The 13,877-nt window shown below is 41.3% G+C and overlaps 1 protein-coding gene across 2 annotated transcripts in view; it reads left to right on the top strand.

Moving 5' to 3' along the window:
- RNF144A (ring finger protein 144A) overlaps positions 1–13,877 on the top strand; it is a 171,029-nt gene that overhangs the window by 105,515 nt on the left and 51,637 nt on the right. For both annotated transcript variants that reach the window (XM_016187760.2, XM_060187028.1), the window contains exons 4-5: positions 7,108–7,212; positions 7,480–7,540. In XM_016187760.2, the coding sequence (XP_016043246.1) occupies positions 7,108–7,212; positions 7,480–7,540 (166 nt within the window). The remainder of the gene's footprint in view (positions 1–7,107; positions 7,213–7,479; positions 7,541–13,877) is intronic.

The following is a 13,877-nucleotide window of genomic DNA, read 5'->3' as shown; positions in this document are numbered from 1 at the left end:
TGGCACCACTAGGAAAAGATAGAAACAAGCTGGGAGTATGGACCAACCTGCAGTACCCTTGTCCAGCAGAAAAGCAATTACAGAATCCAGAACTTCCACCTTCCACCTATAATGATACTTTGTCCAGACTCCCAGAAGGATAAAGAATAGGAAAACTTGCAATGGAGGGGATGGAATGTAGAACACTGGTGGTGGAAATTGTGTGGAACTGTATCCCTTTTATCCAATGGACTTGTTGATCATAATTAAATCAATTTAAAAAAAGTTCTTAATTGAGGTGGGAGAAGACAAACAAATAATAATAATAACAATAACAATAATAATACTATTAAACAAAACCAAAGAGCTACTTCTTTCAAGTCAGATCTAGTTCATGTGGGTCTGGACCCCAGTCTTCTACTCAAAAGTATAGCTTAGAGAAGTCTGTGACTCCCCTGAGCCTTTATTTTCTCACCTATAAAATGGGGTTGGTGACAGCTCATAAGTTTCCAGTACACAATGAGCTGACATAGGCAGAACTTGGCACTGCGAAGGGACTTAGTTACAGATAGTGCTAAATAATAATGATTCTAGGAAATACTTTGGTATCTGCTTTTAGGCTCTATGTTGACTTTCATAGCAGCTTGTTCTGTTTCCCCAGTTGCTTATGTTCACTTCAAGGCATCTTTTTACTGTTAGAAAAAAGAAGCTTAGTTTATGAGTCATGAACCACTTTCTATCTGGCTGGTTGAATTTGAGCTTGTTGTAGATGGATGCGTGGTCACATGCTCAGAACTTCATCTCCTCTTACATAGTAAACAAATGGATGCTGCCAGACACAGTCACTTAGTGAATCAGACAGATGCATGCTGATGACTGAGGATGTTCAGTGTCAGGAGCTCACAGCCTGGAGAGATGTGCAGCTTGTTAGTGTATGCAGGTTCCTGAACACCCATGTGGAGAATCCTTGAAGTGTGTCTCTCACCTTGGCTGTAGCTGTCAGATGTTGCTTCTTAGGGAGGATAAAGCCCTCTCTCATTATGTATTGCTCTCACAATATTGTGAGGGCATTTTATTTCAGCATTTTAAACATTTCTAGCACTCTGGCTTACTCCAGAGGCCCTGCTAAGACAAATTTACCTGTAAATAAACATATTGATAACCTTCTTGTTGAAGGCCTTCCCCCTCAGCATCATTAAGTTTTGATGTTTCAGTTCATATTTCTTTTTAGTTTATTTTAATGAGAGAGAGGAAGACTGCTGCTCAGCTCTGATTTATGGTGGTGCTGAGGATTGAATGTGGGAGCTCAGAGCCTCAGGCATGAAACTTATTTGCATAACCATTACGAAATCTCCCCAGCCAAGGTTTTGACCCCCTCCCATGGCTGTAAGACATTTATTTATCTATCTAGACAAACAATAGATAATGACTTCTTCTTCTACTTCTGGCGTTTACCCTTCTTCTGTAGCCAGTCAACAGCGTTAGGTTGAGCCTGATGTAAAGTTTTGAGACCTCCTTTGAATCTGGAGAGGTGGCAGTCGTTGACTATGTGGGTCATAGTCTGTCTGTAGCCGCAGGGGCAGTTCGGGTCGTCTCTGGTTCCCCAGTGATGGAACATAGCGGCGCACCGGCCATGGCCTGTTCGATAGCGATTGAGGAGGGCCCAATCATAAAGTGCTAGGTCAAAGCCGGGTTGACGCTTGCAGGGGTCTGTGATGAGGTGTTTGTTCTTTACGTCAGCTGACTGCCAACTCTGTTTCCAAGAGTCTGGAACAGAGAAGTTCAGTGTAGGCATAGGGGACCAGATTGGGTGATGAGACGTCAAGCGTTGGACAGGGTGGGCGAAGACTGCGCAGGTCCGGTCGAGCGTTGACGTGGGAAATGAACTTAGATGATGCCGCATCCCTACGAATATCTGGCGGGGCGATGTTGCTAAGAACTGGCAGCCATGGAATCGGGGTGGAATGGATGGTTCCAGAAATTATCCTCATGGAGGAATGTAATTTGGAATCGACCAAGTGGACATGGGGGCTACGGAACCATACTGGGGCACAGTATTTTGCAGTGGAATAGCATAATGCCAGAGATGATGATCGTAGTGTGGAAGCGCTCGTGCCCCATGAAGAGCTGGCCAGTCTTGCAATGATGTTATTCCTCCCGCCCACCTTTGCTGCAGTTTTTATGAGATGTTCGTGAAATGACAGGGTGCGATCGAGAGTAACGCCAAGATAGACTGGCTGGGCTTCATGCCGGATTCTCGCATCGTCAAGCTGCACATTAAGCTCACGCGAGGCCGAGGCATGGTGTAGATGGAAAACAGATGATACCGTTTTTGCAGTGCTAGGGATTAGTCACCATTTTTTACAGTAATCAGATATCAGAGACATGTCTTTCGTGAGTGTTTCCTCAAGGATGTCAAACTTGGATGCCTGAGTTGCACAGCAGATGTCATCTGCGTAGATGAACTTCCTTGAAGAAGTTTCTGGAAGGTCATTGATGTAAATATTAAATAGCGTAGGAGCCAGAACAGAGCCCTGGGGGAGACCACTTGAGACAAGTCTCCATCTGCTAGACTTGTCACCCAGATGCACCCGGAATCTTCTGTTTTGGAGAAGAAATGATATAGTGTTGGCCACCCATGGAGGCAGGCATCTTGAGATCTTGACTAGGAGACCACGGTGCCAGACCGTGTCATAGGCTGCTGTGAGATCAACAAAGACAGCACCCGTCTTTAAATTCTTCTGGAATCCATTTTCAATGTAAGTTGAGAGGGCCAGGGCTTGTTCGCAGGTAGATCTTCCTGGGTGGAAACCAGCTTGGGTGGGTGATAGGAATTTCTCTGTAAGAGGAGAAATACATGACAGAAGCAGCCTCTCAAGGAGTTTGTAACACACGGAGAGGAGAGAAATTGGTCTATAGCTGGCGGCCAGTGTTGGGTCTTTCTTTGGTTTCAAAACTGCTATTATCTTCGCACGACGCCAAATTTGGGGCATAGATTCAGATTCCAAGATGTGGGACAGGAATGAAGTGAGCCACTTCTTTGCCACGGGGCCCAAGTTAAGAATAAGTTCTGGGGTGATGTTATGATAGCCAGCAGCCGTTCCCGGTTTAACCCTCTTCAAAGCGTCTTCCAGTTCAGACAGTGTAAAGGGAGAGAGTTTTGGAGATGGACAAGATAAACGGAAGTGGGATGACCACTCATAGGAAATTTCTCTTTTCCAGACTGGGTCGATCTTAGCACGTCCAACTTGAGTTAGGTGACTGGCTACTGAGTTTGGAGATACCGGAGGATGGGAGACGGGAGAGGGTTGGCTACCGGCACCCAGACTATGAAGAAGCTTCCAGACCTTCCTACTTGAGTGGGTGAAGTTCAGACTTTCCGTGAGTTGTTGCCAGCGGGCTTGGCGTGCTGCATCCAGGGAGGCAATGAGATGGTTGGCCACATCTGGGTCGCCCGACTCATCATACTGCTTTAGTAGTTGCTCGCATTCAGCATCAAGACAAGGCGTATAGTTAGTTAGCACGTCTCCCACGAGGAATAGCTTGGGAAGCTGCTTTGAAGATGGCTTGGTGGAAGCGCCTGTAGGAATCTTCAGAGGGGATAGAGTTAATTGGAATTGCAGGAATAGATTTGTTGGTAAGATCACTGAACAGACGCCAGTTTGATAATGACTATTGTTACTTAATTCGTCTGTGGTCCAGGTATTGGGCTGGGTGCATTAATGTACTTATTGACTCGAACACAGCAAGATTTGACTTCTTAAGTCAATCATTGACGGAGCTGTGACCCACACTGTCAAGTAACTAAGTAACTAGCCTATGGCTCCTGAACAGGATTCCATAAGACTGTCTAACACTTATCCCACTTTGTGTTTCATGCAGCTATAAACAGGACATTCCAGTTATTTCCGAACGGTAACCAGACCATTGTTGTAAGAGCTGCATGTCATCAGACTCTGACACCTTATTTCCCAGCAGGCCAGCCAGCACTGCCAGAACCAGGAGCAAGCTGATAGAGGTTCCCTGGGCTTCATTCTCCTCTTTTTCCTCCCTTCCGTTACCATCATGTTGGTTGTATAAACTTAGCTCTGAAATTTCTATGTGGAGCTCCAAGACGGGGCTTGTCGATACTTGGTCCTCTGGGAGACCCTTTTATAACCCTTGGGTCAGCAGAGTGTAGGTGACCTGAGGATATTCTATGGTTATTAGCCATATCCATCAGCCCAGTAGGAATAAAGAATATAGTTCAAGATGCAGAAGCCCCAGCTCATAGGTATCATTGTTGCAGTTAGTATACTATTTGTGTGTGTGTCAGTTAGCCATCTATGTTTCTCAAGTATATAGTGTTCTCCATGTCTTCTAGACTCATTCTCGCCCATAAACTAGGGAAAAAATATATACCTGAAAACAGAAGTACACGAGAGCATGCAGGGAACACCCCCCAACACTTCATCTGCACTATTACAGTCTTTAGGTCCATGATTGTTCAACAATTTGTTTGGCTTTGTATGTTAACTCTCTTTTTAGCCACCAGGTTCCGGATGCCAGCAAGATGCTGACCAGACTTCCCTGGACAGACGACCCCATCATTGTGTACTGGAGCTCCACTTCCTCAGAGCCCCACCCTACTAGGGAAAGAGAGAGACAGACTGGGAGTATGGATCGACCAGTCAATGCCCACGTTCAGTGGGGAAGCAATTATAGAAGCCAGACCTTCCACCCTCTGCAACCCACAATGACCCTGGATCCATACTCCCAGAGAGATAGAGAATGGGAAGGCTATCAGGGGAGGGGGTGGGATGTGGAGATCGGGTTATGAGAATTGTGCGGAATTGTACCTCTCTTATTCTATGGTTTTGTTAATGTCTCCTTTCTTAAATAAAATAAAAAAAAAAATCTGTATAGTTTCACTATGATACATGCCCCAGTTTTTCAGATTGGGAAAGTGAGGTTTGTAGACTTGTTCTAAAAGAGCTGTTACAAGTTACAGCTAAATTTCTATTCAAGCTCACACATTAATAGTAAACATGCATTTTTATATTGAAATGGATTTTCTCTTTTGGGGAAGAGGTAGGGACTTAGGAAACTTAAATTATGGACTTTTTCTTGATGAATTTGTATTTTATTTAGTAGCATTATTTTAATGTTGTTATTATGAACCTCATATTGTGCTGGGCCATGATTAAAAGTTGATTTGGGGATACTGCTGAGATATTTTACATTGGCTACATGATCCTATCTGCCTCTTTTTATGTATATTTACTTATTTATTTTAATAGTAGTTTAATGATTAACAAGGTTGTAAGTTAACAGGGGTACAATTCCTGAAACCAGAGTTCCACATCCCATCGTCTCCATTGAAAGCTTCCTATTCTTTATCCCTTTGGGAGTATGGACCAAAGTTCTTTATGGGGTGCAGAAGGTGGAAGGTTTGGCTTCTGCAGTTACTTCTTTGCTTGACATGGGGTGTTTCTGTCTCCTATATTTTTTCTTTTTTTCTTTTTTTAATGTTATTTGAGTTCTTATGCAAAGGCTTCAGTGTTTCTGTCTCAGTTACTCTTAGCTTACATAGGGAGGACCATGTCTCTCTAAATTATTTATAATGTACTTGACTTTTCAAAGCAAGAGTGAATTGGCTTTGGTATGAATGCTACTGTGCATGTCCACTTGATTTCCTTTTAAAAGAGTTTTAAAAATTGAGCTATTTTTATAATTAATAAATAAATTATAAGGTTACAGGGTACAGTTCCATACCACACTCATCACCAAAATTCTGTGCCCCTACCCTTACAATGAGAACCACCATAGTTCACAAGAGTCTTAGAGAAAATATGTTTACTTCAAGTGTTTGTGTGTGTATTTCAAGTTCATGTATTTCAGTTCTGTAAATTCCATACGAGTGAAACCATTAGGTAGTTGTTGACTTGACTTTGTTTTGACTGACCTGTAGTGTTGAGCAGTATCCCCAGTTCGGGTTGGTTGTAGTAAGTAATTTCCACAATGCCATCGGCCCTGCCCAGTATAGTAATTAATTTCTAGGTTAAGTGAAGGCTCACTGAGCAAGAACTGACAGTTATTTGTGAGTTTGTGGTGGGGAGTAAAGCTCTATTTTTGAGTTCTGTTGAAGTTGCATTGCTAGTATAGTGGTGAGCATAGCTGTCTTCCATTTTTGAGTCCTTTGGAACCAGGTTTGAATTTGGACTTTGCCTGTACTCTTGGTGAGCAGATAAATTCCTTCTTTGTGGACTTGGTTTTTCACATCTGACAAAGAGAAATGCCTTCTTGTAAAGATGTTTGAGAAAGTACAGTTGCCCTCACCACTTGTAAGTTGTTGGATACCATAGAGAATGAAACTTAACATAACCAAGGTCTTAAAACTTATCTTCTCATTCAAGGTTAGTGATGGTGATTCTTTTTCTCTTTTTAAATTACCTTTCTTTCTTTTAAATTGTTTTTTTTTTTAAATTAATTATTTATTTATTAGTGAGTAGAAACAGAAAACAATTGAGAGGGGAGGGGGAGACAGAGAGCCATCTGTGGCTCTACTTCATCATTCTTGAAACTTTCCCCCCGCAGGTGGGGGCCAGGGGCTTGAATCTGGCTCCTTGTATGTTATAATGTGTGTGCTTAACCAGATGCGCCACTACCTGGCCTCATGATTATTTTCCTCATCATTATTATTATAAAACAGCATCAAAGGTAGCAGTATTATTCAAAGACATATTATTTGGGAATCAATGAACTATGGAGAACTTGGTATAGGTTCTCACATATCACATGCATTTTAGAACCTTGCTTCTGCTCTCTCTTGCAGCCTCTCTACCAGCCATTAGACTTACCGATTTTTGCTTTTTTTTTTTTGCTGAGGTTGTATGCAGGGATATAACCCACAGCCTTTGCTTTGTGATCCAGCATACAGCAGTCTCTGGCACAGAAGAGCTATGCCATAAATATTTGTTGAGTGAATTATACCACTAATTTGGTAGTTGCTATGGGCTACACAATAAAAATACAAAACCGTAAGGGAACAATGTACATAATTTGTCTTTTTTTTTTTTTAATGCACCACCGCTTCTCCAGCCTTAAGAAAGTAAAGATGTTTACAACTCCTTCTCTGTTTCCTTTCAGTGCCTGAAACAGTATGTTGAGCTCTTGATCAAAGAAGGATTAGAAACTGCAATCAGCTGCCCTGATGCTGCCTGCCCTAAACAGGGCCACCTACAGGAGAATGAGGCATGTGCAAGTGTACAAGTGGGTGTTTTAATCTGTGATGCGCAGCCTGTATTATTATTCTATTTTACTATGTGTTTATTTTTATGAGAGAGAATAATCAGAGCACTGCTCAGCTCTGGTATATGGTGGTTCCAGGGATTGAACATGGGGCCTCTGAACTCAGGAACACAAGTTCAATTCTCTAATGTTGGAGCCATCTCCCTAGTCCTATTCCCTGAACTATTTTGTCTCAATTTATTATACTCATTTGTTTTCTTCCTTCCTTAGATTGAATGCATGGTTGCAGCTGAAATTATGCAAAGATATAAAAAGCTACAATTTGAAAGAGGTAGGTGCCACCATACATCTACCCCTTATAATTCATGTGACAGAATATAGATATCTCTTTTTGTGGGGAAGGGATTGTTTTGGTGGATAGACAGGCTTGTACATCATTTGGCTGCAACAGAACTGAAAAAAAAAAAAAAAAAGGAACTTGAATTTCTGAAATTCAGCCCACAGTCCCAAGGCCTTTGCTGGGAATCAATTAGGTAGCAAAAATGAGTTCATAAAACATAATTTATTTAAAAGGATTTGAGGCTATAGTGGTGCTTTAATAGACATGCCCCTGTTTATTCTTCATCTGAGGGTGGGCTTAATATAGCTCTGAGCTGAATTTGAAAGATAAAGAGGCAGGAAATGAAGTATATAAAAACTGTGGAACTCACTGAGGTCAAAGTGTAACCTGTTTGCAATCTTCTTCTAACCAGCATAAGCAAGATTACTAAGTATTGTGTGAATAACTGAATCTCTCAGCAACTAACATAGCAGCCTTTCAAGGTAGTCATTGTCTAGTAACTTGATACGCAAAGAGCTGATCTGCCCAAATCTAGAGGTGTTGGTGCTAGTAGTAGGATATATACCCACCCCACCTGCTTAATAGTGCTCCCCACCCCCAGGACCCAACTAACTCCTGTAATACCTGATGTAGATTTCAGGTTTGCACAGGAGAATGGTCTGGAGTGTGCACAGAATGGCTGTTAAAGCAACTTTTGAGGTATCATTGCAAAGCATTAAAACATGTTAAATGTCCACTACATAGTTTATATCCACTGCTCCTTTGAGAATCAGATTTAAATATTTAGAGGGTGAGATAATGACTTTCCCTGGCAAATTCAATCCTAAGAGTGACTAAGACTGAAACTTTGAAGACTTTTTTTTTTATTAGTGATTTAATCATGATTGACAAGATTGTGGGATAAGAGGGGTACAATTCCATACAATTCTCACCACCAGAGTTCCATATCCCATCCACTCCATTGGAAGGTTCTCTATTCTTTATCCCTCTGGGAGTATGGACCAAAGATCTTTCTGGGATGCAGAAGGTGGCAAGTCTGGTTTCTGTAATCTCACTTCCTCACTGGACATAAACACTGACAGATTGATCCATACTCCCAGCCTGTTCTATCTTACCCTAGTAGGGTAGGGCTCTGGATAGGTAGGATTACAGGACTCACTGGTGAGGTTGCCTACCCTGGGAAGTCAGGTTGGTGTCATGGTAGCATCTGCAACTTGGTGTCTGAAAAGCATTAAGATAAAAAACAGAACAAATTACTTAATAACCTTGAATGTTTTATATAGGAAGCAAAAAAAAAAAAAAAAAGGGAGCCAGAAAGTGGAACACACAAACACTGTAAAACATATCAGTAGTTAGAGACCCAGTGCATAATCATGTACAAGAACCAAAGCTGGTGTTAGGAACAGTATGCAGATACCTATCATGGAAGAGTGAGGGATTATATCTTGCAAACTAGTATTTCCCTAATGAAACAGCTTGAAAGTTTTAAACAGCATTCCCAAGTCAACCTATAATCATATCCCATCAATATATTTGGAGTTCACAGTAGATCTATCTCTTTACTTTCTGATGTAAAATATAAAACAGTACTGGAAAGAGTCTGAATATTCTGTTTGCTTTTGTCTTCATGTGTATTTTTGCCGGGCTAGCGTCCCCGGAGAGAAAGGACCAGGAACTCGTGGCTGAGCGAGAACACAATGCAATGCCATTATTGATCAGAGACTATGCTTTTTATGTATCTCTTTAACCGGAAGTGGCAAGTGGGAAAAGGAAATGTCTAGGAAATGGCTAGGAGAAGAGAAAAGAAAAGAGCACAAACATAGAAAGCTTCCATAGCAGCTGTTGCGAAGGTTCTAACCAATGGGATAAACCAATACCCTGCAGGCAGGGCAGGTCTCAGGCAAAACAATGATTATGTAAATACACCACAGCATCAAGCAATGCAGCATGGAGCAGGGGGGAGCTGGCCAACATATTTTAACACTGACTTCATCTGAAAGGCACGATAATTGTTAACTGTAGATGATACTTCTTCAAAGTTTTATTATGAAGAGTTTGCACCTAAATTCTAAAATTATAACTTGGTTGTAATCACTGAAAAATACTCATCCTATTGGAAGAGAGGAAGACAAACTGTCACTATTTGCAGATTATATGATAGTTTGCATAGAAAATGCAAAATAATCTGGTAGTAAACTCCTAAAAATTCTTAAGCGATGTAGTAAGGTGGCAATCTACAAAAACCAGTATTCCTCTACACAAACACCAAATCAGAAGAAGAAGAAATCCAGAAATTGATTCCATTTACTATAACTGCAAAAAAAAAAAAAATCAAATATCCATGGATAAACCTAACAAAGGAAGTGAAAGACCTTTATGTTAAAACCTATGAGACACTTCTCAATGAAACAGAGAAAAGAGACAAAGAAATAGAAAGGCATCCCGTGTTTATGGTCTGGAAGAATTAACATCATCAAAATGATTGTTTTGCCTAGAACTATATACAGATTTAATGCAATCTCTATCAAAGTCCTACCAAATGACTGCAAGACAGGAGAACAAAAGTTAAAAAAGTTTATATGGAAACCAAAAATACTTAGTATAGCCAAATCAGTTCTGACAAGAATGGAAGCATTACATTTCTTGACCTCAGAACATACTACAGAATCTCTAGACTCAAAACAGCCTAGTACTGAAACCAAAATAGACACATAGACCAGTGGAATAGGATTAAGAGCCCAGAAGTCAGCCCTTCTTATTCTTCTAGCGTTTGCCCTTCTTCCGTAGCCAGTCAACAGCATCAGGTTGAGCCTGATGTAAAGTTTCGAGACCTCCTTTGAATCTGGAGAGGTGGCAGTCGTTGACTATGTGGGTCATAGTCTGTCTGTAGCCGCAGGGGCAGTTTGGGTCGTCTCTGGCTCCCCAGCAGTGGAACATAGCGGCGCACTGGCCATGGCCTGTTCGATAGTGATTGAGGAGAGCCCAATCATAACGTGCTAAGTCAAAGCCGGGTTGACGCTTGCAGGGGTCTGTGATGAGGTGTTTGTTCTTTACCTCAGCTGACTGCCAGCTCTGTTTCCAAGAGACTGGAACAGAGAAGTTCAGTGTAGGCGTAGGGGACCAGATTGGGTGACGAGACGTCAAGCGTTGAACAGGGTGGGCGAAGATATCTGCGTATATTGGCAGGTCCGGTCGAGCATAGACGTGGGAAATGAACTTAGATGATGCCGCATCCCTACGAATATCTGGCGGGGCGATGTTGCTAAGAACTGGCAGCCATGGAACCGGGGTGGAACGGATGGTTCCAGAAATTATCCTCATGGAGGAATGTAATTTGGAATCGACCAAGTGGACATGGGGGCTACGGAACCATACTTGGGCACAGTATTCTGCAGTGGAATAGCATAATGCCAGAGATGATGATCGTAGTGTGGAAGCACTCACACCCCATGAGGAGCTGGCCAGTCTTGCAATAATGTTATTCTTCGCACCCACCTTTGCTGCAGTTTTTATGAGATGTTTGTGAAATGACAGATTGCGATCGAGAGTAACGCCAAGATAGACTGGCTGGGCTTCATGCCGGATTCCCGTATCGCCAAGCTGCACATTAAGCTCACGCGAGGCTGACGCATGGTGTAGATGGAAAACAGATGATACGGTTTTTGCAGTGCTAGGGATTAGTCGCCATTTTTTACAGTAATCAGATATCAGAGACATGTCTTTCGTTAGTGTTTCCTCAAGGATGTCGAACTTGGATGCCTGAGTTGCACAGCAGATGTCATCTGCGTAGATGAACTTCCTTGAAGAAGTTTCTGGGAGGTCATTGATGTAAATATTAAATAGCGTAGGAGCCAGAACAGAGCCCTGGGGGATACCACTTGAGACAAGTCTCCATCTGCTAGACTTGTCACCCAGATGCACCCGGAATCTTCTGTTTTGGAGAAGAAACGATATAGTGTTGGCCACCCATAGAGGCAGGCATCTTGAGATCTTGACTAGGAGGCCACAGTGCCAGACCGTGTCATAGGCTGCTGTGAGATCAACAAAGACAGCGCCCGTCTTTAAATTCTTCTGGAATCCATTTTCAATGTAAGTTGAGAGGGCCAGGGCTTGTTCGCAGGTAGATCTTCCTGGGCGGAAACCAGCTTGGGTGGGTGATAGGAATTTCTCTGTAAGATGAGACATACGTGACAGAAGCAGCCTCTCAAGGAGTTTGTAACACACGGAGAGGAGAGAAATTGGTCTATAGCTGGCGGCCAGTGTTGGGTCTTTCTTTGGTTTCAAAACCGCTATAATCTTCGCACGATGCCAAACTTTGGGCATAGACTCAGATTCCAAGATGTGAGACAGGAATGAAGCGAGCCACTTCTTTGCCGTGGGACCCAGGTTAAGAATGAGTTCTGGGGTGATGTTATCATAGCCAGCAGCTGTTCCTGGTTTAACCCTCTAATACCTACAATCAACTAATTTTTGCCAGTGGAGCCCAAAACATAAAATGGAAAAATGAGAGCCTTTTTAGCAAATGGTGCTGGGAAAATTGAATTGAAATGCACAGAAGAATGAAATTCCACCATAATATTTCATCATATATGAAAGTTAACTTCAACGATATAAACATTAGGCTAGAAACCATCAAATACTTAGATGAAAACTTAGGCAGAACTGTCTCTCATATAAGAGCCAACAGACATGAATCAATGCTCTAAGTCATTGATGAGCAGGGAAATGCAATTAAATACAATGAGATACCACTTTACACCCATGAGAATGACATACATTTTAAAAGAAATACTAACTGTTGAGAGAGGCTGCAGGAAGGCAGGGACTCTTGTACTATGATGGTGGGAATGTAAATCAGTCAAGTCCCTGTAGAAATTCATCAGAACTCTAGAAATGGACCTACCTTATGACCTAGCAGTCTTTCTCCTAGAGACTTAGCCAGAGAAAATAAAACCACCTATCTGTAAAAAATCTGTGCACACTAATGTTCATAGCAACACGGTTTGTAATAGCCCAAACTTGGAAACAACCTAGATGCCCAATAGTCAATAAATAGCTAAGGAAATTGCCAGACATATACATAATAGAGTACTATGAAACTGTTAAAAATAATGAGGTCATCTCCTTTGCAATATCATGGCTAGAACTTGAAGGCATCATGTTGAGTGCAACAAGCCAGAAAGAGAAAGACCAATGCCTAATGATCTCGCTTGTAAGTGGAACTTAAGAACACAGATAAATAAGGGGAAACTTAAGTTGAAACTTAGACTGGGTGTGACATATAGCACCAGAACAAAGAACTCTGGGGATGAAGGGGAAGGGGTGGGATAAAGGGACATTGATATCCTGTTGTGTCTTCTAGACACCAATCAAGAGGAGATGAGAAGTTGTGCCTGTGTGTTAAAGACTAGACTGTAAACCATTAACCAACCCTCCCCCCCAGTACAATTTAAATAAATTTAAACTTGTTCCCAGCTACTTTCTGTGTTGGTCACTGATACTGAGATATAATCTTGGGTCATGTGTTTGCAGGAAAAGACTGTCAAGATGGGATGAAATATAGAGTAGATCAGAGGGAAGTAATAAGAGACTATTAATTTTGCTAAACTAGGAGAAGGTTTTTGCATTGGTCTTTACTTTGTTTTTGTTTTAAAAAATGCTAAATATAACTATACTTCTTCCTGAGGCTTTCTTAAAGAAAGTGTGTGTGTTGCTAATTAAATATCAACAGGATTTTCAGTGATAATGAAGTTTGTTTTCAAGAGCTTATTTATTTAAGTGGCATATATTAATTTGTTTGGGAGAAGTTTATAGCTTAAATATAATGCCATGTGATACAAAAGTCAGTGTGCGAGGCTATAAAATTGATTAACTAGGATTTCTAAGACATTTAGATTCTTCTGAAAACATTCTCCAAAGAGAATTTTAAAAGAAACTGGCAGCTATTTGGGTTACAGGAAAATGAACTTTCTTTGACATTGAATTTAAAAAATGCAGCTGGGTAAATGTTTCTACCTAATAATTTAACTGCTGTTATTTCTTCAGTATTTTGGCTTAGTAAAGGAGATTTTTTTTTTCACTTTTGTATAAAAGTGAAGCCAACTTGACTTAGGTTAAAAGGAATTCTCTCAGCCCTATCAGTCTAAAACATTTTGCTAATCTTATGTTAAAAAACAGGAACAAAAAAGATGGACTGAGGCCTAATATAACCAATGATCTGCCTCAGTGAAATTTTTGTTCCTGTAAAATAGAGCTTTCAATTATAGTCAATATATTGACCAAGTTTAAGGTTATAATTAGAGAGTTTTGATTTGCTTCATCTCTTTAA

This window comes from Erinaceus europaeus, chromosome 3 (assembly GCF_950295315.1).
Source record: "Erinaceus europaeus chromosome 3, mEriEur2.1, whole genome shotgun sequence".
Taxonomy (NCBI): Eukaryota; Metazoa; Chordata; class Mammalia; order Eulipotyphla; family Erinaceidae; genus Erinaceus; species Erinaceus europaeus.
The sequence above is the reverse complement of the archived record's forward strand: the minus strand, read 5'-3'. Positions and strand labels throughout refer to the sequence as shown.